At 32.3% G+C, this 23,578-nt stretch overlaps 1 protein-coding gene across 1 annotated transcript in view; it reads right to left on the bottom strand.

Annotated features, from left to right (window-relative positions):
• LOC124370871 overlaps window positions 1–23,578 on the bottom strand; it is a 152,152-nt gene that overhangs the window by 82,165 nt on the left and 46,409 nt on the right. Inside the window, 2 exon segments of the mRNA XM_046829199.1 lie at window positions 3,956–4,136; window positions 7,662–7,941. Of these exon segments, the coding sequence (XP_046685155.1) occupies window positions 3,956–4,136; window positions 7,662–7,941 (461 nt within the window).

The raw sequence follows: 23,578 nt of genomic DNA, 5'->3' as shown, positions 1-23,578 counted from the left end.
CATCACCTTCCTGTCCCATTGTTTCAGATGACACAACGCAGTGCGACGAGACCCAACATCAATATTCTTGTTAGTATTCGACTTTTGCCTGTACTGGTGTGATGTGTGGTTATGATTTTCATATTCATGACTCGTGCTCGGGACTTGCAATCTGTGCAGTGATAATGTTTGGACTGAACTTCAAGCAGTTTTTGGGTATGTTTCAACTCTTTTCATTCTCTTCTTTTCTTCTTTCTGTTATTTATTTTTGTACGTATTAATACCTCCCCCACCTGACGAAGAGGATAGATTCCAATCCTTGAAATGTTGTGTTATACCTTTTGTTACATATAATGATGGCAAATCTTCAAAATCCTGTTATCCTTTTAAACCTTCCATTGTGAATAACAAACTTTAAACAAAGAATTTGATTCACTATAGAGTAACCTCTGTGTACATTACAAGAATACAAACAGTGAATACAAGTATGTTATAACATTGCTGGGACTTTAGTGATTTCATCTTTATGGTCAGCACATCTCGCCCTGTTGATACTGCAGTAATCAAGCTTTATGGATATGTTTTTCATTTCAAATAATATTCTCATATTGCATAAAAATATTCATGCATAACCATTTAGTATGGACCAATTATGGACATGTCTAGAATAGAAGCCTTTTGGAGCTTTAAAGGCCTGATAATTGAATGTAAACAATATATAACTCAATCAATATAATCAGACCAATACCTAGTTTGACCCACATTAAGTAAGAAGTTGCTCTAAATTAATTATTCAGAGGATCAGACCTTTACTTAACACCAATGGTTTGGACTTTTTTCATGAAAAAAATTTTAACTAGCCATTGTAGTGGACAACAAACACAACATGTCAAACTGAACAACTAATCGATACCTAATGCAACTGTAACATTATTATTTTATATAGCGTGTATAATGTGAAATTATGTATGATAATTTTAGATATTTGTGTACAATTTACAAGATTTAGGAGTATTTGACAGCAGAAAAATATTTTTTATAAAAATAACCCTCTGGGGAGTATTGATGTTTGGAAATGTCTCTACTTTTTGTTAATAAGAGTATAGATTGGTATAGGAAACAAGCTATACCCAATATCGTGGCAAAATAATTTTCTTTTAAAATGAAAATAAAAACTCATTTTAAATAATTTTGCACATAAAAATAGTTATTTGAACATAGAAAGTACATGAACTGAATATTACCAGTAAAACTGAGTATAACTTAAGAATCCGATGATCTTTAACCAGTTTCTACATATAATAATTAATTGTTTACACAGTAAAGAAGCTTCTTTAAGGTTCAAAGCAAACAATAATTTTTATGTAGGAAACTGTGATCAGCCTTTATAGGTTATAGAAACAGCTTTGTACTGTTTTTTCAGCTGCAGTCACACTAAACTGTATAGCAGCTGCTTCTAACTAGCTGCTGGTAATATTGCCAGCAAGCAGTCTAGTCTGATCCAGAACCAGCAGCTGGTGAATTCCAGCAGGCTATTGTTTACTAGCCACAATCAGAAGTTGAACACGTTTAACTTTTTAGCGCTGCCTACCCTCCTCTGGCAGTCATGTCATTTCCTAGCTGGCGCTAAGCAGCCAATATGAACCCCTAGTAGCTCAATTGCGGCTAGTAATTGTGTTAGACATGTCTAGTTCTATGCAGTGTTTAGTGTCATATATATACTGCATTTTTTACTTCTTTCAGTGAATAACAGTGAATATGGTTGACACGAACAAGTGGCCGGGCAAAAATATTATAATATTTCTAGATTTCTGAAATTATCGGGACACTTCATCTACAGACTAGATTTACAAAAATGCTAAAGACCAGCTTATGAGTGATTGCAAAAACGTTGAATGAAATGAAATAGATCACAAGTTGTACACACACACACACACACACACACAATGTTTTCAAGTCATCAAGAGCAACTGTAATAGCGGCTATTTACTTATAATGTGAACCCTACAGATCCACTGGCTGATTGTGATATACCAGCAGCTGGTTAGTAACAACTGCTAAACAGCCTAGTGTGACCACGGCTAACTAAGCAGTCCAAGTAATAGTGTTAGAATAAATTCTGCAACATTTTGCATCCTAATTTATTCTAAATGCAAAACCATATAGTTTTATTTTTTGGTAATTATGTAATCATGGAAATCACATAGTAATTTGAACCACACTGAAATAATAAAACATTATCTAAAAGTTTATTCAAATTATAACTTGATGTTTTGGAATATTAATAGTATTAATTAGCAAATGTACTGATGAGAAACTAATGTTAAGGTTTTAAAATTGTAAAATGTCATATTTCTAAAATATTGAATCTATACAAACTTTTACAAAGTTGAAGGTAATTTTGATTAATTACAGATATTATGAAACATTGTTCACAAAACAAAATATAATATGGAAATAAATTCCAAATTTCACTTAATTTTGGTGTCATATTACTTTGATGTAATAATACCATATTTCTTGAAAAGTTATAAAACTTGTTTTACACATCATGACTGCATGACTGCTGAAATTGAAATTTTGTTTTAGTATAGGTATTATGTTTTAAATTTACATTTTAAAATCAATTTTAATAGGTTTTGATTCAAAATTTTAATACAGAAATTTGTTTGATTAAAATTTCTCTAAAACAAAAACTAATACTACTGTTTTTCATCAGTTGGTAGCGAGAGAACAATATACTGAATATAACAGACTGATGAGTGGTGGAGGCACAGCTGTGGGTATCAATATAAAATATTGCAATCATACTGTAGTCACTTGTATCAATACACTGTATACTGAATATGACAGACTGATGAGTGGTGGAGGCACAGCTGTGGGTATCAGTATAAAATATTGCAATCATACTGTAGTCACTTGTATCAATACACTGTATACTGAATATGACAGACTGATGAGTGGTGGAGGCACAGCTGTGGGTATCAATATAAAATATTGCAATCATACTGTAGTCACTTGTATCAATACACTGTATACTGAATATGACAGACTGATGAGTGGTGGAGGCACAGCTGTGGGTATCAGTATAAAATATTGCAATCATACTGTAGTCACTTGTATCAATACACTGTATACTGAATATGACAGACTGATGAGTGGTGGAGGCACAGCTGTGGGTATCAATATAAAATATTGCAATCATACTGTAGTCACTTGTATCAATACACTGTATACTGAATATGACAGACTGATGAGTGGTGGAGGCACAGCTGTGGGTATCAGTATAAAATATTGCAATCATACTGTAGTCACTTGTATCAATACACTGTATACTGAATATGACAGACTGATGAGTGGTGGAGGCACAGCTGTGGGTATCAATATAAAACATTGCAATCATACTGTAGTCACTTGTATCAATACACTGTATTTGAATATTGTGTTAGAAATATCTATACATACTATAACAATATCATAACATTCTTTACAATATAGGATCTCACAGTATCTCATTTGTTGTTTAGTTGTGTTAAAACATAATATATTATTCCATTGTCTATATTATTTTATTCTAGCATATAGTAATCTTGCATTTCAAAAATAATTTGTGTATATAAAAGTGGTTTAAAGTGAAGTAAGTCACATGCCAATTTAAAACCTATGATTTGTAAAAAGTAATTTTCTTCTCTGCATTAAAAATCAACAATCTTATAATTTTTAATTTGATTTAAAATTTTAAAGGTATGTCTTTTTTCCAAAATTATCTAGGCCTTGTACTTACATACAAGGATATCTGTAGTTGTGAACATATATGATAGCATGCCTCGTTTTTATTTGCAGATCTCATCCTAGAAATATATATATATATATAAAAGACTCTCTTACCCAAAAAACTCTGAATTAGTTGGTCATTCATTTTAAGAAATAATAAAATGTAGGATAATCAAAGTGGACTTGGAAAAAAATAACTCACCAAGAACATTCAAGTGACAGAAGCACTTGGAGACACCATTGGAGTTGTGGGCTCGACATATCCATATCCCTGCGTCCTCTAGTGTCACCGGAGCTACATCCACACAGAAGAAACTGCCTTCATGGAGTAGGTGGAACCTTTCCCCTTCCAGCACAGGCTTGCCCTCCTGCTCCCAGCTCACCTACACAAATTATAGAATTACTTTTTACTACTCAAACATAATAATAGCATTGGAATTTAAGCATTACTGAATATTATTTACTACAAAAAATAAATGATCATTTAAGATAATTTAGATTACTCGGATCCATATGTGCGTTCTGGTTGAATGGACTGATATCTGCAGCCCTTAAACACAAAAATTTAACATTTCAGAAGTACATATTACTGCACTACTAACATCTTTAAATAGCAAAATATATTGAAATAACTGGTTGGAAGAGTCAGTCTAAAACTCTGGACTATAATAAATCTGATTTGAGATGGGTAGCTACAAATCCTGCCTGGATCAGCACAGAGATACTTTTATCAGATACAGATCATTTTAAATAAGGTATTGAAATATTGAGTATCATCTTTCTGTTAATTCTTTTTCCCCTTATTTATATAAATCTTTTCACCATTATTTTCATTTGAAATGCTGCAATTTGTGTATAAGCCTATGGGTTTGAAAGTTTAAAAAATATAATAGTTCTCTAAAAAAGGAACTTTTAGTATTTTTGTTAGTTATATGAAGTTTAATAAAACAAAGCTAATTTACTAGGATTTTTCCAAATTTGCTAATTTTCATTTTATTATCTATGAAGATCAATCAAATACTTAGCAAGTCTATTCAAACAAAATTGAATATACCGTATATCAGGGCAATAATTAAATTTATTATACAATACAAAAATATCAATGTACTGTCAGTATTTTTCAAAACATACTGAGACATTACAACCGTAAATAATCAGTTCAATAAAGTATGTTTACACAAGACGCTTTGGTTTTAGTGGTGTGAAAAGTTTGGAAACAGTCTTGAATACACAGCATATGTCAGTTGCAGCACATTTTGAAAAGAAAGAGGGATATTGTTCCCAACTGCAATGTGTTGGGAACAACGAGATTGATTGAAAGTATTTATAAGCATCTTTGTTAGGCCATTGGATATGTTCAGGCCACACAGCCATCAACCTTTTAATACCATAGTAGTTCCCACTTGACATTCAGGATTACCACAGAAAAAAAACATCATGTTTCTGTGTAACTCTTGGATTGACAGTCAAGGAGTTAAACCATTAACATTGTCAGTTAGTATGAATGTGTATTAAAACATTGACTGTGATGGATCTCACTGGTAATATCCTCGGTGTTCAGGCCACACAGCCGTCAACCTTTTAATACCATAGTAGTTCCCACTTGACATTCAGGATTACCACAGAAAAAAAAACATCATGTTTCTGTGTAACTCTTGGATTGACAGTCAAGGAGTTAAACCATTAACATTGTCAGTTAGTATAAATGTGTATTAAAACATTGACTGTGGTGGATCTCACTGATAATATCCTCGGTGTTCGGCACATATATCATGTCACAATGAAGGTGGTTTTATATATATATAATATACACATATAATATTTAAAATTAGATAATTTATATCAGCTAAATGATCTTAAGATCTCTCAAATGGTAAAATTAAAATGGCTTTGGAAAATAATATTTAGAAAGTGTAACAAATAGGTAAGCTACAAAATATAAATTTTAATCCAAAACATTTACTAGAAAGTTATATAAAATTAAAAATGTTCATATAAACTAAACTCAATGTTAATTAATAAAATAAATCAAGACGAAGGATAAAGTAAAAGAAAGAGGTACTAAATGGTAGTAAATGTTATGTTGTAAGTAACACAGACAGTTTAGTTCCTCCCTAACAAACAACGTCCAGTCTCGGAGTTTCTTCCACTCTCAAACATGCACTTCCAGGTTCTATACTTAGTCCATCGTTTATTTGGTTTACAGCTGTGAAAACACAAGCAAGATCAACTTTCCAGTGCAGTTGTTTTATTTATAAACAGAGGAATATACATTGTGAGATTTTAGTTCTTCTTTTATATTTTTGTGATAGAGTAACATTTTATAATTTACAGTACAATACTCTTACAAAGTATGAACAATAAAATGTAGAATTGGTTAATAGAACAATCTAGTTAACAACGAATTTCATTAACATTTTAACATTTTATACAATCGCCTGAATTTTTACCTTTAACACCTGAGGCAATAATATTTTTAACTGTTACTAAACAAATAAGTCAGAAACCCAGGTTTTTTAAGGTGTGTAATAAGGTCATTAAACCTGTAAAGTTTCAACATCATGTTATAAACCACTTTACAGGTACAATTTATTTTCTATAAAACACATAGCGTCAGATAGGCAAAAAACTAAGCAAGATAGGACTATACTATGATGAATATAGTTTTTTTCACCTGTATTATACTTTGGTAAATTTTTGGTTATTAATCTCAGGACATTCTGTATGTCTCAAAAACCTAATTTGGTCAAAAAATATCAACCGTCTCTTTAGATTAATTTTCTATTCAAGGTATTTTAAGTGCCATAGTTGAGTTTGACTTGTGCCCTGATCAGGAAAATATATACCAACAAAAACCAACTTCGATTAAAAAACGTCTACATTCGGCTCTTTAAATTTATGTTTCATCTAAGATTATTCAAGTGCCATCATAATAGTTTGATTTTTTGTCTTGATAAAAAAAATATATAACTTACATATGACTGAAAAGTTACTATGGTCCAAAAGAGTCAGATACTACAGATTAAATTCACTTCTGCTCCAATTTATTTATGGTTCCACAGTTTAGTTTATGTTGTTGCGCTGACCAAAAAAATAAACACATATGTAGGTTTTGGAATCCAACTTAGGTTGAAAAGCGTATATTTTTTGTCTGCAATGTTTCTGGTGCTATAAGTAATTTTGAATTTTACACCGATCAAGAAAATATGTGCATACGTAAGCTTAAAAACACTACTTTACTCAAAATGCATCTACTTCCATCACTTGTATTCTGCTTCTGATATAAGGGGAAGAGCGTGTCATCCCTTTGCTTTTCCTTTAACTACAGTAAAATTGTTAAGGGAGACAACCACTTTAAATAATCTTGTGCTAAACATTCACAGCTTAGATCAACAATGTGGGTTTTAAAACACTGTTTAAATATTATTTTCAATGCATTGGGTGGTTTATTTGTCACTAGTGAAATCTAAAATAAAAATTAGATGGTAACTTTGTCTTTGCAATCTGCATAACACTATTGGTCAAGCTCAGTATAATTATTCAATATTTTCTAAAATTTAATATAAACAAATGTTTCTGCCACTTTGGTGAACTTCAGTTGAAAGTGTCAACAGCTGTTTGTGTCAGTTAACTTTGGATTACATGACATTGTCATAAATATTATAATTATTTTCTAGAATTATTAAATAAATATCAATTGTCATATCATACAAACTATTCTTGACTTTCTATGATTAAAATATTGATGTATATACCTAGGAACCTACCCTAGTTCATAACGAATTTGACATTGAAAACTGTTCAAAATCCATTGAGTGCTTTAAAAAATATTGATGCACAAACAGACTGACACAAAAAGCAGTTTAACTTATACTATGTATTGATTGATTAATTTTAAGATCTTTTACCTTAACTTGAGTAGGGCTCCGAACTTCCACCAGGAATCTGGTGCGGGTGCCAACCTTGACAGCTAAGTCATTGAGCCGTCGTAGGAAGACCGGTACATCTCCTGGTCGTGTGCGCACCTCCAGCAATAGGTCTGAGTGTGCCTGGCCCGCTTCATTCTGTGTAGTTAGGGAGTACCTCCCCGCATCCTCCACGGTGGCATTTCTCACGGTGAGGTTGACTGCACCTCGCTGTGTCGAGCTGCTAAACCTCTCTCCCACCAGCTGATCATCACCTCTCGTCCTGCAACCATAATTAACTCATTAGGTATAAACATGATTGGTCTATATTGTTGTGTATGGCCCACATCCTCCTTGCTAGCCTTTCTCACAGTGAGGTTGATACCAAATCGATGAGTCAAACTACTCATTATCTCTTCCCTAAATGTTCACCTCCTCACTCATTAAAATTTACAGAATTAAATCTAGCTAGCAATGCTGTTCTAGAATAAAATAATAAGTAATTATATTAAGCATTTACTACATGTCTCTCTAATTGTAACCTAATAATATTTTAACTAATATGTTTTCAGTGTAAAAAGTTTATTTGTCTTATAAATAACAGTCTAGAAAATTAAAGTTGTTGACCCATACCAAATAAAAACATAATAACTCAGAACATTTATTTCTGAACCATATTGTATATAGTTCATTTTATTTTTCAGCCAATTTCAGTCAACTTAAGAAATTACAAGAAAGTTAATTTTGAATGAATTGCTTTGGCCGAACCTTTTCATATCTTCTCCTCATTACAAAACTGGGTAATATTGAATTTATCTATCGACTGCTCGAAGTTCAACAATTGTTTATTTTATTCAATTCTATGAACAGTTTTGTACATTCGTAGTCTAAATATGGGAATAACAACATTTTTAAAGTATCAACTTTAAAATGACAATTCTCAAGGTATTAATCATTATAGATCAGAACCTTTGTAACTTTTATATATTATCTGATACTATTTTGAGGGAACTTATATTTAGTTGCTAGCAAATGGGACCGCTGATGTTCAATGTTTGGCTGGGGGCATTTGTATCCGTCTGGAAATTTAATACTTTACAAGTATTGTCTACAGGGACTTTTTCGTTGGTCACCAACAGCAAGGGGCAACAGATAGGTATTAGTTTTAGATATTGATATATTCATTCTTTCTATATTGGACAGTACTTCATTCCATCTTTAAATGACAAAAAAATTAAATACATTTTTAGTTTAAATACATGCACCTCTTAAAATCATTCATAATATAAAACAAGATTTTTAAAATAGTTGAGAAGTCAGGTAAATTGAATATGTACCAAATAAAAACATTTTACTGTGTAATATGTTGTAGCCCTACAAGTGACTTAACAAAATATTTAAAAAAATTACATTTTCTGATCTGACCCAATAAACACAACTATAGTTCCAGACATTATCACAATCCTGAATTGTGGCAAATAAACACACTGTTTGATCTTAAACTTTGTGTATGGAAGATTAGTTTTTTGCGATATTACTAGTATTAAAATTACTAATCCACATTCCATAACATTATTAATACATAATAAAGCCTAATGTTAAGTCTTGCAATGATAATATGTATCATTCTAGAAATCATATTTACTAGTACATAACCTCAAAAATCTCAAATATTGTTTTAGTCTAGTTCAAATATATAAAGTGATTATACATTCTTAAATTATGTACAAGCTATCAGAAGGATAAGTTTTGATATACTTTTTGTTGAAACGTCTGACAAGACAGCCTTGCTGTTGTTAAGGCTTCACAAAATGTTAGAACTGGTTGTTGTGATTTAGTGATTACAATATCAGAATGATAATTTACTCATGTTTATGCAACATGACAATACTTATCCAATAAAGCTTAATCTTGTTCAAAAATTGAAAGGGAAAGCATAGCTAATCCACTTTACAATCATGTCAATCAATCAACAGATAGTAGGTAGTAAATTAATTTTTGGACAAATTGATAAAAGTGAATGGAAGAGTAGATAATAGAGTGAAAGGTTTATATAACAGTATGAGATTTAAAACACTGACTACATTATTCACCTTTGATTATACTAGTTACACAAGTCAGAGCATCTCCTTCTTTTTCCTCCTGGCTAGTTCATAATCAACTTATCTTTCAAACAACTAGTTTTGTTATCTCTTCCTCATGAATGAAGTCTGGATTCTTGTATTTTTATTATTAGTCTTTGTTTTATAATTTTATTTAAACCTAATTGAAATTTGAGTCACCTAGAATTGTAATTGCAGTGTATAAATTCTTATTACTAGTATTTTATTTATATTATAATTGTTACTGATAAAATTTTCGTTTATTTTGACCTGCAAGTTATTAAAAAATGTGTTGTTCTTAATGCCCTCCCTATTGAACGTTTAAAACAGTTGAATAAATGTTGCATGATAAAGTCCAAAACATTCAAATATCGATTTAAAAGAATCGCATAATTTATTATTGAGAGTAAAGTACAATTGATATCACAATACGAGTATCACCTGCAAGCAAAGCTACTTATATTTGTATAATTATTGAAGGCCAAAGCATATTTAACCGCTTAATGACCACAGTGCCATTTAGGTCACAAATATAACAATATTTTTTAACTTAATACCTATGTGTTCTTGGTGTTGTTTTTGATCACTGGTACATTTGTGGTACCTTCCTAATGCAAAAGAAGCAGATGAAGTGATCTGGTGGTTACTGTGGGGACTAATCAGATTTGCATAACCTCAACAATAGATAATTTCTGGGTTATCTGCTGAATCAAAAGGTTTTTATTCCAGTTTCAAGGTAAGTCTGCACCTTTATAAAACCACACGATATTTATAAATCTATAACCTGAAGTGTTAACAACATGTATATTCCTATTAAGGAACCAAATTATGTTTGTGCCATAAAAGGGCCTCTAGGCTACAAAGGAGAAATTGGCCATGTGGGTTTTGTGATATAAGTGGCACAATTGGATGTTATACAACTATTGTACTATTGTATGGTGTGCATAACGGATAGTGCAATATATTATAATTTGCTAACCTAACATAACATTGATTGATAGGTGACTAGGCTTTTCATTGACTTCTATTGCATTTAATTGACATAAATAAATGTGTGTGTGTTCACTATTAGATGGGACGAGTACGAAGACTGTATCTCCATGCAGTCTTCTAATCTTCAATGGCAGCGAAGATAGCTTTGCAAACGATACGGACGAAGTTCCAGACTACACGCCAAGAGAGCGACAAAAGCGGAAGCGCAATGTCATTTCCTTTAAAGGTATTAACAGTTTCCATTGTTTAAGTTTATGTGTAACCAATCAAACTCATAATAGGCTACACTAATATCCCTACTTGTTTTACTTCAATTCGTATAAATAAACAAAATATAGCGAATATAGTAAGAAATGTATGTTGGTTCCTTTACAGGCAGCTCTTCCGACTCGCCGGATCAAGAGGAATCTGAAAATTAACAGGAAAGGGCTGAAAGAAGAAATAAGTTCTGAACATATATTTTAATATGGTTCGAAGTACCTCAGTATTTTCTGATTAGAATAAGGAACCTTCTGAAGATATTAATTAGGGTGCTAAACTATTTTAAATATTTTTCTCTGAATTGGTTGTTCAAAACATCGCAAACAAAGCAACTTGTAGGCATACAGTGCTCAAAAATCTGTTAATAAGCCACTCAATACAAATGCTGTTTAAATTGAGCAGTTTATAGGAGTATGTGCTTACATGAGTATTTATAATTTGCCACGAAGTAGGTTGTATTGGAGTTTCAGGACCAGAATTGAAAAAATTGCCGATGCCATGACAAGAAGTCGTTGTGAAAAAATACAGTCAAATTTACATTTCAATGATAATGATAGGCAGCCTCCTTTAGATGACCCTGATCGTAACTGCTATTTTAAAGTAGATTTCTTGTAGATGCTTTACAAGATAGGTATAAGGAAATCCCGTTTGAAAATCAAATGCTTTGTGTAGATAAGCAAATAGTTCCATTTAAAGGTTCTTCTACACTAAAGCAGTAGCCTACAACCCACAAAAACCTCATAAGTGAGGCTACAAGATCTTTGTATTAGTGATCAGAAGGGCCTTATGCACAACTTTATCATATACTCAGGTTAAATAAAGCCAGTGAATGATTTTCCAGACATCTGACAATGTTCAAATATAGTTTTGGAGCTAATTCAACACGTTCCAATGTTATTTGTGACATTGGCAAATATGGGCATTGCTGCACTAGGCACTGTGCGAATAAATCGACCCCCAGGCCTAGGATTAAGATAAAAAATACGAAGAAAAAGTATAGATTCTATAGAGGAAAAGGTGACAGACATTGATGGTGTTCCTATTACAGCCATAACATGGTTCGACAACAAATATATTATTATGTCAACAACCTTGGATAGCTGCGAGCCTCAGAGCACCATTGTATTGATAGGAAAGTCAAAGCAAAAGTAAAGATTAGATGCCTTCGAGCTATCACTACGTACAAGTTCATGGGTGGTACTATTGAACTATTGAGGGCGTTAGGTTATATAACAAAACCATGTCACTATTACTGACACTTTTTTATTGGTAAAATACGCATCAAGCTATATTGATTCTAAAATGATTCTAAATAAAAATAATGTAAATGATAAATGGTGTTAATAAGCTAAAAGGTTAATATTTTCCGTATTTTAAACACAGTTCTCAGTACATTCAATACAACACCAATAAATATTTCAACTTGGGTAGATCGCGTTACCAGAAGTTAATTTTCCAATAATGTAAATAACGGTTAACGGTAACAGCTGATACTTTGAAATCAATAATATACACTCGCAGCTAATTAAATACAATGTACCTTGCTTGACAAGCGGTTATTTCGCTGTAGTATCAATTATCGTCAACAGCTGAAGCACGGTTAAACTATTTGGCACTGGTTTAACACCGTGCCATGTGGATGTGGTTGATGCCAAATTTGACTACCACGCATCTCAAGTTGTAGAACTTTCCCTAATTTACTGGAAAGCGGACGTATTGTTTGTCGTCGCATACATGGCGCTAAATTAGAATCGAACAATACTACTGTATTACAAACTTTAATAAAGTTAATATATTCTGGCGTTTATTCAAGTTTTGCTTCAGATATCAATACGATTATATTGAAATATCGAGATAATTTTATAAAATACAAATCTTTGACAACATAAGAGGAGTAGGCAAACAATTTGCATAACATAAACACAATTCTCAATTCAATTACATTAATCTTAATAAAAACTATCGCAACGATAAATCATATTAATGTGAAGCAGTTAAGCATTTGAATTGTAAATATAACAGCTGAAACATTGCAGTTAATGGTATACATCCTCAGTCAATTAAAAACTTAATTTCTTTCGGAATATGTATGTAACTGAATAACATATGTAGCAAAAATTAAGGGATACCCTTGACTCGGATACCATTATACGAAGTAACCGAGCCTGATAGCGTTTGTACAAGCATCGAAATTTATTTTGTCGGATAAGCACATACCTCAGTTTTAGACTGTTCTGATTTTAGACAGCTGAACATCTACTCTGAATAGAGGAATAATGAAAAATAGCCCAATTTTGAGCATGAATTGTACAACATTCAAAACTAGAAGGTTGAGAAACATAATGTATATAGAAGTGCATTTTGTTTTAAGTAATCGGACTTTATCTTGTAAAATATCGCATCATCCTGGACAATTCAAGATGTATACAATATGTATAACATATTTCTGTAAATCACACATTCCTTATTACCTAACTATAATAACTTAGTTGCACCATGAACAAACCTTTCTTTATTATACAAACTTTAAAAATTCTGTAACAATAGCTGATACATAAGCTGATAATATATAAGGAAGTACGTTAGACCACAATTTTGCGTAAAAAGCTTCATTGAAGTTGCATGCAAGATACGAGATACTTTATTTCATTTTCGAGATGCCCTGTAGACAGATAAAAAATTAGTTAGAAAAGACATTTTTACTGCCACCAGGCAGACAGAATAGAATTATTTTTTAGCCTACTAAAATGTATCCATAGAGGTAATTCTCCATCTTCAAACACGACGGTGACCATGTAGTAATGAATTTGCTAAGAAAATTGCATGTCCATAGTTCAATTTGTTCTTAAGATTTCCCGTGAAAAACAATCACACAGCAGATAGATAGACAGACAAAGACAAATTTTGTCAGTACTCTTAGTGATAGCTAAGCAAAATACAAAATTTCAAGTTTATAGATAAATTCATTCTCGTAACATCATGAGATTAAGGATGTGCTAAATTCAGCTAAATCTTATGGAGGGACATGCACCATCATAGAACTCTATCTTGCCTATATGCAATACACCGATTCAACAGAGTATTGAAGGACCCATTAGAATGTAACGGAAGTTTTATCAACCAATCGAACAAAGTAACCTCATTGCATGTGATACTATCTCACATGTTAAAATGTCTAATAAGATTAATGTAAAAATTTTCGCTGACGTTCAGCCAAATCTGATATAGTGGCATGAACCACGATCAAACTCGATATTATCTATATATATATATATATATATATATATATATATATATATATATATATATATATATATATACATATATATAGACAATAAATTGTATATATTTATATATATATGTATTTATATATATATATATATATAAATAACGATTTTTGCAAAATTTAAAGTAATATCGTACTTGAGATATGGTTGTGGCCAGAGATGAATGAAATGTTTCTAGCCCGTCCAGTTACAGACTACATTAACGTTCAGCCAACAATGCGTAATTAATAGAAGGTTTTATATAGAAAGATAGGGATTATTCTGCTACATAAATGTAAGGTCAACAGTATTGGAAGTAAAAAAGTTGTTTGTACGCGTATTAAATAATTATATAGGCCACAAAAACAACTTGTTATTAGACTAACAGCCTGCATCTCGCATAAAAAGCGTAGAGGGAAGAGGGTTGTTATTAACTTACATCTCTTTTCTTCGTTAATATTTTCACCGACCGGTATATATTTTCAGCATTGTGGTTTAAGATACAGTCAATATTCCTTGCTGATTCTTTGGATACTATAGAGGAAAGAGATTTTCAGTTCTTTGACAGCAAGTTTGAATTGACCAATCACGAATTAAGCCTTGAAATCATTCATGGTAACAACTAGCACCAGGACGGTGGCAACTCAAAAACCACAAAACAATAGTCATTGATCACTTGTAGAGCCGACCAGTTTTGTTCGGCAATTAGCACGTTCTTCATGATTTCATCAAAGCTTCGGCCCAACAGTTACAATGTCGATAGTTAAAATTTACAAACTGACTGTAGATAGTAATAAGAAATCGTTTACATAGTTTAAAGTATCCTAAAACACAGATAAAAAAGTACCTATAAGCAGAGTTATAAACAATAAAGAACTTTATAAAACTCGTGAGTTTTTACTTGTAGTTTTAATATTGAATAGTTTAGATAGTCTAGAAAATATTTCTTTTTTTCATAAAATAAATTAATAGCAAGGGTAACTAAACTTGTTCCTATCAGTCATCTTATTAAAGAAGCAAGTAATAATGATTTAAGCTATGCCTGAAACCTCAAAACGCAAAGCGGCTACTAAATATCGCAGTCATTTTTCATAGTTTAAACATTGTCACACAATTCATATCAAATAAATTCACATTCTATATATTTACTGGACTCATTAAACCAATGCACTCCTAGCAGCCATGAAGAAAATTATACTAATTCTTAATATTTCTATGATGTAATTTTTAATTTCAAAATGATTTATTACACACTTAACAAAAATCTGATACTGAACAAAACATCACAACAAACAGAGTTGAAACATGTTGAGCTCACCGCCTCCAGAACCACCGCCAGTACACGAAACTAAGGACGATCCAGAAGGTCACGATCATCTCGATGCATCATCGCCGTATAGATGTTAACAAACCGACAGCTCTTCGTTCAGTGATTGACTAAAAATAACGCGGGCTGCCCGCCAATCGGGAACAGCTTCACTGGTGTCTGAACCTATTTATTTATATTGACACATGTATGAGTACACCGATATTTTAGCATTTCGCTGTCACAAAGAACACAGAAACACCTGCTGCTTCCTTTTCATATCCAAGAGCAAAATCCGAAGAACACCATCTCGTGGGAAGTACGACAAACTGCTTTAAACATTAGTACACATTTGATAAAAATGCCAATTTTTATCAAATTGCTACACTCTTATTCCAACAAACCTCACGCGAGTTTTTACCAATTTTAGTTTCGATCATCATAAGTGGGCTATTTTAGAATATAAATTATTGCAAATCAATTGGAAATGTATATGTATTTATAATGGAACCAAAGGACATTACGACTCTTAGAGGAAAAACCTTTTTACAATCATTATACACGATGTCTTGTTGGATGTCGAGTCGTTTCAAGGATAATATGGATAAGTTAACAACATGATTAATCAACATCAATGTATTACACACACTCAATTCGATATTGTTCCATGGCAGTATCGAGTTTTATTTCATGAATACTTATATGTAGGCTTATGTGAATTTTCTTAAGCGGCTTTTGTACATCTAGTAAGGCCAATGACACCCAGAAAAGTAAAAATTCAAGAATGAAATGTCTCAATCAGCTTTCTAACTACAATTATGCAATAGTTGATAATAGTTGATGCAATAGTGGATATAACAGATATGTTCTCTTTAAGTCTTTATAATAGTTTTGAGATCTATGAGTAAATTAGGAAAATCACCGAATCCGTCGACCCCAAGAAATCTGATTGATTTAGAGCCAGAGCTTTGCGTTCTATAAATCTAGAATGCTTATGATAGTTACTTATGAGGCTGAGCGTGTCTGGGGTTCAAACAGCCAAAAACACTCATCAGCCATAATACTAGAAAAACTACTAGAAAAACACAAGTAAGACGGTAACATGTTATGTCTTCTAAAATGCATTGTGGTAATTACAGTATAATGAATTTAATACGCTTATTGTAATAGCTTATTGAAAAAACCAAAATCTACAAGATTAATTTATGATAAGTTTTATTGATACAATTTATTAAGGCGAGGTGTGGCTAGTAAGGCCAACAACACATGGTCCGTTTATGATTTCAAATTTAGCAATGATTTTAATTAATCCATATTCTTAAATTAGGAGCACAAAACAAATTAGCTGCGAATTTAGTCACATTCCATCTTCCACTCAGTGCAGCGTCTGAAATCTGAGACTGTCAGAGATTTGACCAATGAAAACCTTGAAAACGAACATCACTTAAATGCATTTACTACTGTTAATTTAATATCAATAGGTTGAAGTAAGCCTGACAACCACCTCAACAGAAACAAATACGAGGTGTAATAGAATATGTTATGTAATCCACAGATTGGACGTGGTTTTACAGTTTTATTCCACATATCTCAAGTATTAGAGTATCTTACGTAGTTCACTGTGGTATTCATGTGTTTTTAATATTGAAATTGTATTATAATAGGTTGCATTATTATTTTAATCGGATTAAACTATTAAGAAACTAGAATCTGCACCAAAATGTCTAAAATTACTGAAAAAGACATAATTAAATTGAAGACTTTGAATTTTAAAAAAGGTAATGTTCTAAAATTAATTTTTGTAGGTAACAGTTAAATAAATACTTTGATTTTATTTAAACGTATTACTTTCTAAAACCCTAAATGCATTTTTCTCAAAACTATAGTTTTTCAGAATTGTCTTTTTTGCAACTAACTACTCAAATGATAGCGAAACGATACAGAGATTGTTTTGAATGTCTTCGTTAGGCGAGTTTTTTTATCTTTCCAGACGGACGTGGACTTCAGAATCCAGAATTCAAGTCTATGACAGTGTCAGATTTCAGATGCGGTACTGATCGGAATGTGAAATGGAGCTTAACTAAACAGTCGCATTAAATCAACCCTTCCCACCATAGCTACGTTATCTGTGCAAATTAGCTAGGCTATCACCCTACAACGTTTTAACTTTTAATTACCACAAACGTAAGGCCACAGCGTAATACTTCACTGTCTAAGATTTCAGAAAGCATATTAAAACTTTGGGATTAGTCTATATGTACATGTTTTACATAAGGTGTCTAAAATCGATTGTGAGTGGACGGATTATCCTCAATCCAAATTGTGAAACAAACCGCTTCCCTACAAAACAGTTTTCCTCTGAGAACAGTTTTAAATATTTTCTGGCATTTCTATAGGGTGTACAAAATTCCGCAGTTCTGGGGGTTTGTTCTTTTTCAAATATAAATTGACGTGATGGTGTAAATTATTGTAGAGTTTTAATCCAAACACTTTGATGAAAACGAAACTTATCTTTATTAGGTAGATTTGTATAAAACAACCAGCCTATTGTAATTGTAATTACGTTAATACGCTATATAACGGTTTGTAGAAACGATAATTGCCGCAAAAAGCTCAAACTATTTGAAACTTGCTACAAAATTTGATCTTCTAGATATCTCAAGTAAGTTAGTAGCCAGCTTGGTTAACCATTTTGTTCCAGTATGGCGGCCGTTTCAACCTTTAAAATCCAAAATTCCGTTGTTTAGTGCAAGAAAGTAAATTATGCTATTACTAATAAAACCTTACAACTATAAACAAAAAAATCAATTGGAAAACACGCTAATAAATAAATAATAAAGATACTTTAGTCTTGTAAGATTAATTTTAAAATTGATTCTTTAAAAATGAAACCAAATTTCAAGATGTAGGCTAAGCTAGCGATTACGTGCACACGATGCCAAGTTTCACAATGCTTACAGCAATCGATCTTCAAGAGCTAAAACTGTTTATTGGCAGAGAAGCTTGATTGATTTATTGACTAATAGAAATTGCTGTAGATTTTATATAAATCGTATTTAATTTATAGTAGTTGAATAGTGGATTGTTTCCAGGGACGGTATGGTATCATTGGAGGCCCTCGGCTAGGAACGAATGTGGGGGGCCTTTTTAACTTCTTGTGATGTTACCGTTCTCTGACCTGCGGGAGTACTGTCAATTAATGCTGACTAGTCAGTACCAATTATCAGATGTGTTCTCGATTAAGTGATTATTTTACCTGAGTCCTTGTAAACAATTAGATGTTTTAGTACCAATGGAGAAGAAATATTTGAATACCTGTAACTGCCGAAACTTAAACTGTAATCTGCCACATTGGTATACACCATCTTGTACTTCAATCTTACACAAAGACTCAAGCTTTGCTGAGGTCCAATATAAAAACTTAAGTCTACAACTCATTTCATTATTAACATATAAAACGACTGGCAATCATATGTCAAAGAAATCTTTAGATTCTCCGATAAACGAAAGATAAATTGTGTCAGCCTACTGAGTGATAAGCATCGACGACTCTCAACTAAACTCCATGGTTGGACTGCGACATGGACATAAGATAGTCCTTATTTTTGTCTATGTAAAAATAAAGTTTCATTAAAAAGTTCAAGTCTACAGAATAAATCTTTCACGAGATATATTGCCACAAGATACCTTCAAAATGTTTTGATTAAATTGTATTTCATATCAGTATTTAAATAATGAATATATATATATATATATATATATATATATATATATATATATATATATATATATATATATATATATACCAAGTTACCATAACATGATGTTGGTTGTGTTGGGATAATTATACTACATGTGTTAAAATATCAAATGTTAAAATCTCTTACTGAATTCTTTTAATTGTACAGTATTTAAGAATATAAATGATGAGGAACGAAAAGTTTTGGGTACAAATTATTTACTCACTGTCACTATTTTTCGTCACTTGGTAATATTAAGTATTAAAATTTTACCACTCTCATTCGGTCGGTCAAGGTCTATTCGAAGGCCTTATCAAGCTCTCCAAACGCATTTTGTACCAATAAATCCTTTTACTGTTTATTTAAAGGGGAGGTTCCCAAAAATGTTATTGCGTTCACAATTTGCGTTCGGATTTAGGAACACATCATCGATAAATAATTGAAAGGAAGTGTACGGATACGGATTTTTCAGTTAAAATCGGTTATATGAGAAAATGTCAAGTGGTAAATTACTTAGCCCGGCACGGGTTGGAGTACTCAGGTTCTGTGGGTGCCCTCCGGTGCCTTTGCCAAACCCTCGCTGACCGGCCGATCTGGCCAAACCGCCCCTGACGTCAACTAGATTCCAATTAGTCTTGTACAACTAAAGAGTGCATAATGTTTTAGGATGAGTGAATAGAAGTTTTAACGTTTCTACACGTCATTACACGATGAGCCTCGTTAGTCACAAGTACGAACAATAAAGTAACTGCTAGTATGCTGACGTCATGTTGTCACAATAACACTAGAAGATGGCCACGAGATAGCAGCACAATTTGGCAGCTTGGCCCTGCTTTGTGGCAGAAATACTCCTGGCACGCCTGCCATGTTTACGCCGATGGCCCACCACTGCCATGCCACACGCCCGTCCTAATGCTCACCCTGACATTTCCCAGCGATCGGAGAGCTTTTACCGTTGTCATGTACGAGTGACAGGGAGTATATCGTCGGGCAACGAGGTTGTGCTCTCGCCAAAATTCTCTTGTACGCCAAATTTTATTCAGTGATTATTTTGTAATTTGGATTGAAATTTGTACTCGTACAGTACATTATTTGTGTTCCAAATACAACCTGTATTTCAGCAAAGAAATTCTTGTGTAAACATTTCAGCTATAAATATTTTTCAGTCGTGGATTAATACCTATAGTTTAAAACAAAATATTGAGCAACCTGTAATAGAAGACATTTGAATGAAAATTTACAATTCAGTGAGACTAATCTATAATTAAATTTTCATCCACAATGATTTATTTAATAAACATCAAATTCAGTAATTGATATTGGGTTCAAAATTTGAGAATGTGCGGTAAAAACATAGGAATTCTGTTGCTAGCTTTCATAAATTTATAGTTATTTCTTTATTGTTATTTAACTTGCTGTGCTTTTCGAATCCTATTTGCAAAACGTCTGTCCGTCTGCCCTTATTACAATCGACCTTTAAAAAGTTGTATTTGTTATTATAAAAATGTTACTGTAGTTAATGCATTATTGATTAGGGGGAATTACATGATTTAAATTATTCAATTTGAACAAAACTAATATTTTAGGAAAATTGTATACAAATATGCAAATAGTGCAATCATACTTACAATCATACTTGGCATCTCATACTTACATTCATACTTACAAAGGAATTTTCGGGAGACGTTTAGATTTTTCCCAAAAATGGCTCCCAGAATAAAAAAAACCACCATAATTTGAAGATTTGTACACGAAAACTGCAGTACAATTAAGCGGTCATACATTTTAAGAAGTATACTCACAGTGATTATATTTTCACACCTTCACTGTAAAGGTTCAGAGGTTCAGAGAAAAATTCTGCCTATAGGTAATTTTTTATTTACAGCTGGAAAGAGAGACAATCTAACGGGAAATAAATTTTTACATCCTCTGCCAAACAAAAGAGAAACGGCCAGAGTCTACGGACTGACAGGCTTTAACGACGTTGAGCCAAATTCAGTGGTTGGACATAAACGATCATAAAATTCCTTCTTGTCAACTTAGAAATTTTTCTCGTGATATCTTACAATTAGTGGATATTTTTGTTCATCGAATTGGGCTTCATATCAGTGTTTAAATAATAAAAGTCTACACAACACAATGTCACAATAACATTACGTTGTATGTTACGACATTTAGGCTACATGTCTTAATGTTACATTCTCTTGTAAGTCTACTGAGTTACTTTGCAAATTTACTTATTCTGGTATTTTCTTGTTCTTCATCATGTGTACACATAAGACCAATGTAAAAATATTATTAATTAACGCTTAGCCACATCCCATGGAGTGACATGCACCATCATTGAACTTAGTGTTTCTTATATAAAAATGAAGCTTCGTGTCCAATTTCACGTCTCTCGGCCAGATGATTTTCGATACAGACAGACAGAAATGTTTTCCAGCCCTTCAATTGATAGGCTTCGCTAACTCTCAGTCAAGGTATAAGATGATGAAATTTATACATTTATGAAATTGGTACGGGTATAGTGACATGAAACACATTTAAAATCATATACCATAGTGTTGTATAAATTAACATCCACAGGTTATATTAATTCGTTTACTCACATCTTCCGTTCGTGACAGAGACACCCATGAAATGTATAGGCTATTTATTCCTTTTGTGTCAGAAAGGATAAAGTTACAGCTAGTGCCTTATTATTGTACATGAGTAACTATTGTTCAATATAATCATTTTATTTTGAATACAAAGTAAGAAACTTTTAACAAACTATCCTGGTTGTTATTTCAGGTAAAAATATTAATAACACCATTTAAATAACGCAATCTTAATGTAAACTAAGCAACAAGAAGACTAATTAATATTCAGTCAAGATTACCCAAAAAATAATGACAGCAAAACTTATAACTCGATAGACTAGATCTACTCACCAAGGTCCGGAAGACATGGACGATGCAGAAGTCAGATGCTTGTTTTTCTTGTCATTAGCACACTTACAGCAGTTGCTCCCCATTACTCCCAGGTCTAGGCTACACTAAGGCTAACACTCTGTAGTCCGTACCATTGTAACTCGTTCTCTGCCAGTCCTCGCACGATCCGGACACTGGTGTGAGAATTTTATTACATTACGTGTATACAAACTGTGGTCTTTGTTTGTGTGATTCCTTCATTTCGTATTGTGTTGGTCTAAATTTGGAAAGAAAATACTGTGGCTATCCAACCTTGAAACACTCGACTCTGCGCTTGGAAGTGTCTATTACAGGTCAATTTTTGAAAATAAACATGTGTAATATTACACAAAAACTGAATACTTGACCTAGAACCGTCAGTTTTATTTCATTTTACTCTAGTGTATGTTAGGTTGAATTAGGTGATCATGTAGTTTTCTGTTGTGTTGTTGTTTTGAATCTCGTCCCAGATATTAAAGTGAGGTTATAATTTATTACATCGTAAAGTGTACTTAACCGTGATAATTGCTTTTAATTATTCAGCAAATTGCTTTTACTTATTAGGGGGTTGTGGTAAATTACCCTAAATCTTTTAGAAACACCGTTTGAATTTAATTTATAACTATTTATTGTATTGGTGTATTTTATATTATGATAAATAATAAGCTTTGGACAAATAATTAACTTTTGTTGTAGTACTCAGAAAAATAGTATTTATATACAAATTTGTAATTGAGTTTATTTGGCTTCAACATAATTAGGAATATTTTAAAAGTTTTTCCTGTAATCGTCCATGTTTTTCGTAACACCTTCATAATTATACGTACTTGTTCCTTGTTGTAGTTGCATAATACTACCGGTCAAGGTACATGGTTACCGGTCACAATTTTCAATCCCTCCTCAGTAAGTAAAAATAGTTATAGTTGCTTGAAAATGAACATCTATTTCCAAACGGATGAATATTAATTTTCAATGCTAAAGATACAGTAGTACATAATAAACGAAATTGTGCATGTAACGTAATACACCGTAGACGTTCTGTAGAAGGTAACGCAACGCACAGTTGGATTATTCAGAATTTTAAAATGAAGTGAAATAAAGCGTGTAAGATATGCTTCATCCAATTTGCAAAATTTTACAGAACTTTCGTTTTACATGAATTAATTATTTTTCAGACTAAGCTAGGACTACATAGTTCTTTCTTACACGTCACTAGAGCGATGAGGTGTTTTGCTGTTTTTTTAGATCACTGAACGATAGAAAACGTCCGAAAAACTCCCTGTTTCCATTATAAGGCATTT

This window comes from Homalodisca vitripennis, chromosome 1, assembly GCF_021130785.1.
Source record: "Homalodisca vitripennis isolate AUS2020 chromosome 1, UT_GWSS_2.1, whole genome shotgun sequence".
NCBI classification, from domain to species: Eukaryota; Metazoa; Arthropoda; class Insecta; order Hemiptera; family Cicadellidae; genus Homalodisca; species Homalodisca vitripennis.
This window is presented reverse-complemented; position numbering and strand designations above follow the sequence as displayed.